We start from the raw sequence: 4,466 nt of genomic DNA on the forward strand, positions 1-4,466 counted from the left end.
GGGTCCAATGTTTCCCTTATTTTTTCTTTGACTTCCTATGTATCTGAAGAAGGACTTATTGTTCTTGACTTACGTTGCCAGTTTGAATTTGATTTCTGCCTTTGCCTTTGTACTCTTCTCCTTACAGGTGCAGGCTATTGCTGTGTACTCTTGCTTGGTGGTATTTCCCAACTTCCATCCCTTTTAAGTTTCTCTTTTCAATTTCAGGAGGTTCATGACTTACTTACCTATTGAGCCAAGGGCATCTCCCAGCCCTTTTGCTGCCTTTCCTACGAGCCAGAATGAACTTCCTTTGTGCTCCAAGGATTGCATCTCTGAGGAACAACCATTCATCTTGGACCTCTGGCCCTATTGGGCCATGGTCCCTCAGGGCCTCAGCAATTAAACTCCTACGCTTGTGGAAGACAGCTTTCCTAAAATCAAGGATTTCAGCTCTGCTGACTGATTTCCCTGCCTTGAATGAATGGAGAAAGTGATCATCTCGTGATCACTGTGGCCTAGCTTCCCTTCAGTTATCAGATCGCTCACTAGATCGTCTCCTTTGGCCAAGACCAAATCCAGTAGTGCCTTACCCTTTGTCAGCCCATAGACTTCTTGAGTCTGATAGAGCTCATCAATGCAAGTGAGGAAGCTTCATGACTGATCAGATCTTGCTAAGTGCTGTTCCCATGAGAGGTCTGGATAGTTGAAGTCCCCCATAACGACCATGCTTCAAGAGTGTGGAGCATCTGCCAGTTCTCTAGAGATCTCCTGATCAAACTCTTCCTCTTGGTTCGGTGATCTGTAATAAACTCCTGCAGTTATCCCCTTCACCATGCTCTCCTTGCAATTTAACTCAGAGGGGCTCAAGTCGCCTTTCTTTAGAGCCAATCTCTACTTCTAGGGACATGAACTGCTCCGTAACATAGAGCACCACACCCCCACCCTTCTTCCCAACCCAATCCCTCCTGTGCAAGGTGTAGCCCTCTGTGCCTGTGGTCCAGTCATAGGTGGAGTCCCACCAGGACTGTAGCTATGAGATGTGATGGTTTTAGAGATAGTGTTGGTTTCTCAAGTAAATTATGCCAATGTTATGGAGAGCTTTGAGTTTTGTTACTAAATTCTTGAAGTTGAGTTTGCCCCAGTGGAATCTAGATGACTGAGCAGAGCACTGTTGTTTTGATTTCAAGGGCTTCTGTTGTTGAGTGGACAGATGGGCTGCTGTATTTTGAACCATGCAGGATCTTCATTCATAGCATTAGTGAAATGCAACAAAGGAGCCTTCATGTTTGGATCATTGACAGTAATCTGTAAATATGCTTCAGTAAATAAAGGCTCCCAGCACATACTATGTTTGTGTTGTAATTAATGTGTTAATCGCGCTATAATGACAAGGGTACCCCCCCCCCACACACACACACTTACTTTAAGGCACCATAAAATGGCAAACCATCCATGAAAGTGTTCCACATGTAGTGTAGAACATTTTTGTGACTGATTATGTGTGGCACCTTAAATTGAACATGTGGCATGTCCACCCACTGGGACTGCTAGGGGTGGATAATTGTTGGAATCAGACCTAGACAGCACTATATCTCCAACCAGCCTGCCAGCAATATTGTTAGCCCCAGCCTCGGGTAGCCTTGATCTCCAACCAGCCCAGAACTGCCCCAGGCAGGTGCCAACCATCAGCTCATTGTTGGCATGGACCTTAGGGCAGCCTTGGTTCTCCATCTGGCCTGGGACTGCCTTGCACAGGGGAAGAAGAGGCGTGGAAATCAGAGGCTGGTGCCAGGGGCAGCTGAAGGTCTTCCTCCAGGGACTCTAAACCCTGTGCCTGCGATTTAAAGATTCTGGCTGGGAAAGCCCTTCAGTTGAGCCTCTGATCCACCATGCCTGGCATCCCCACTAAAGCTGCTGGGTGTAAGGATTAAATTCCCCAGTGGGGTTAGCTCTGGCAGGTTCAAAGGCTTCCAAGTAGCTCATTGTCAGTCCTAGCCCAGAGGCAGGAGGCCTCTGGCAGGAGGTGCAATTTTGGGATAAGGGATCAGATCCAATCATGCCATTAAATGAAAGTGTGCCAGGGGCCAAAGTGCTTGTATGCCGTCATAAGAAAAGAGGCTTTCAATTTGCACTTGAGATCCCCAAGCCAGCTCCACTTTCATGTTGGGCCTCCGATCTCAGTTCTTTGCAATCCTGTCTATAATGCTTTGGGCAGAAAAACAGTGGCAATTTTGGGATCAGGGATCAGATCCAATCATGCCATTAAATGAAAGTGTGCCAGGGGCCAAAGTGCTTGTATGCCGTCATAAGAAAAGAGGCTTTCAATTTGCACTTGAGATCCCCAAGCCAGCTCCACTTTCATGTTGGGCCTCCGATCTCAGTTCTTTGCAATCCTGTCTATAATGCTTTGGGCAGAAAAACAGTGGGTAGGTTCTGATGCAGAGATACACTTGGAGGGACAGTTTGTTGTTGGGCAAGACAGGTGAGGAGTCTGGTTTGGGGAGTGGTGGGTTCTGAGGATGAGGTCTGGAGTGTGTGTGTTGCTGGTGAAAGGACTGATACAATAGAAGGACTGCTGATGGAAATTAAGGGATATGGATACTGCTGCTCATCTCTCTCCTTCCCCTTGTGTGCACCATGCAAATGTAAATATGTCAGGAGCTGGTTAAGCAAATGATGGATACCTGCACTGTCTAGGAAACCAGGTCTTTAACAGTACAGAGTAGAACTTGCACATGATGACATAACATGCTGGATTCACTGGCTTCTAAGACATTTTCTTAGAGTTATGGCAGTGATGCCCGGTAGTGTGAAATGAGACATTACAAATCAAACAGATCATCCGTCAGAACACACTTACCTTGAAAATGTTCAGTGTTTGTCAACTGTGATGGAAACCAGTTTAGCTTCTAACTTTGATGGGTATGTTAATAGTTTGCCAGTAACAAAAGACTCTTTAAATAGTTTTAGAAATCATTTTTTTTTAGAGTAATGGTGCAAATACTACAAATTGCTCTATCACCTCAGTGTTTAAACTTAAATAAGCAGTACTGTAGCTCTATATATAGAACACAGGACTTTAAAAGAGAGCAACTGCATGGTAGAACTGATAATTATTTTTAGAGGACATTTAGCAGCTGTCTCCAAATGGTGGACTGCATTCCACATCCTTCTCCTCTTCAGTGCATGGAAACATTTAGTGCAATATTGATCTAAATCTTTGTGTAACTTTCTTCTGTTTCAGCTTTGGTTTGCATTTGTTAATGGATTTTCTGGACAGATTTTATTTGAGCGATGGTGCATCGGCTTGTACAACGTGGTAAGTATTCCATGTCTTGGCTTGATAGCCCGCAGAACCTCAGTGGCATTCCATTGTTGTTTATGTCTGTGTAGTTATCTCAGACAACCATCTGTATGTATATCAAGAAGTGCAAATACATTTTAGGAGCTTTGTTGGTCTGCCCCAGAAGACAGATATAAAAAACCCTGGATGTTTATTTTTAATCACAGCAAATGTATTTGGAAGAGTGCCTTGAAATATTAGGACATTTATCTTAATAATATGCCTTCATTACCTCTCTGTAGTTTTAGGTAATTAAAAAATTACCTCTATTCCAAAAATATTTCTGACCTGTTTCATATCTAAATATTTTATTTTACTGATTGTTCTTGGTCAACATAAATATGTATTTATCTTGCATCATTTTACTTTGTCCTTTATTTGTTTATTTTATTATGGTTGTGCCTCTGAGCTCTGTGAATTTTCATCCATGAAAAGCCATTTTTTGGCCTTTGTCCTACATAGTTAATGCTAAAGATATGTTCTGTTCCCTGGTCCTATAGAAATTAGGCCTTATCAATTTGCTGATGCCTGTTAGTGATGTTATTATTAAGATCTAGAATAAGGTATGGCTCTGCAAACCTTGACTAAGCCCACCATATTTGCCAAAATAAAAATATATGGGATTTTCTCCCTTGTAGACATTTTGTACATGCCTTCACTCTATACAGGTGAAACCTACAAAAAATCAACAGATTATCTCTAACACTACTTGTTTTAAGTAAATTTACTTTTTTAGACAAGAAGAGGTGAAACAATGATGATGTTCATCATCATCATCTTACATTCCTTGATGTTCAACAAGGTATTCCGTTCTTCTCTGGAGGCTTTACATCAGATTCTCCACTCTATTGGTTCTTTCAGTCTTCCTCACCTGGATATCAAGCAGTCCTCCCAATACATCCCTCTCCTTTACACCCGTTAACTTTTATATCTTTTAACCTAACTTCTCTGGATAAAGCATATTAACGCCTATACTTGTGCTAAAAGTAGTGCAAAAATAATTAACTGTGTTACCTTGTAGACATTTAGGTGTTCTTTTAATTCACTTTGTCCACTGAGACACTAACGGTCAAATCCATCTGTGGGAAATAATAATAACTTGAAGGGATTTGTTTTTACCGGAACATTGTGAGTTCAGACC

General features: G+C 42.2%; 1 protein-coding gene across 1 annotated transcript in view; it reads left to right on the forward strand.

The window, feature by feature from the left end:
* LOC102386812 (phospholipid-transporting ATPase IB) overlaps nucleotides 1-4,466 on the forward strand; it is a 222,214-nt gene that overhangs the window by 75,652 nt on the left and 142,096 nt on the right. The window contains exon 4 of the mRNA XM_006017640.2: nucleotides 3,227-3,301. Coding sequence (XP_006017702.2) covers nucleotides 3,227-3,301 — 75 coding nt within the window. The remainder of the gene's footprint in view (nucleotides 1-3,226; nucleotides 3,302-4,466) is intronic.

This window comes from Alligator sinensis, unplaced genomic scaffold (genome assembly GCF_000455745.1).
Source record: "Alligator sinensis unplaced genomic scaffold, ASM45574v1 scaffold777_1, whole genome shotgun sequence".
Classification (NCBI taxonomy): Eukaryota; Metazoa; Chordata; order Crocodylia; family Alligatoridae; genus Alligator; species Alligator sinensis.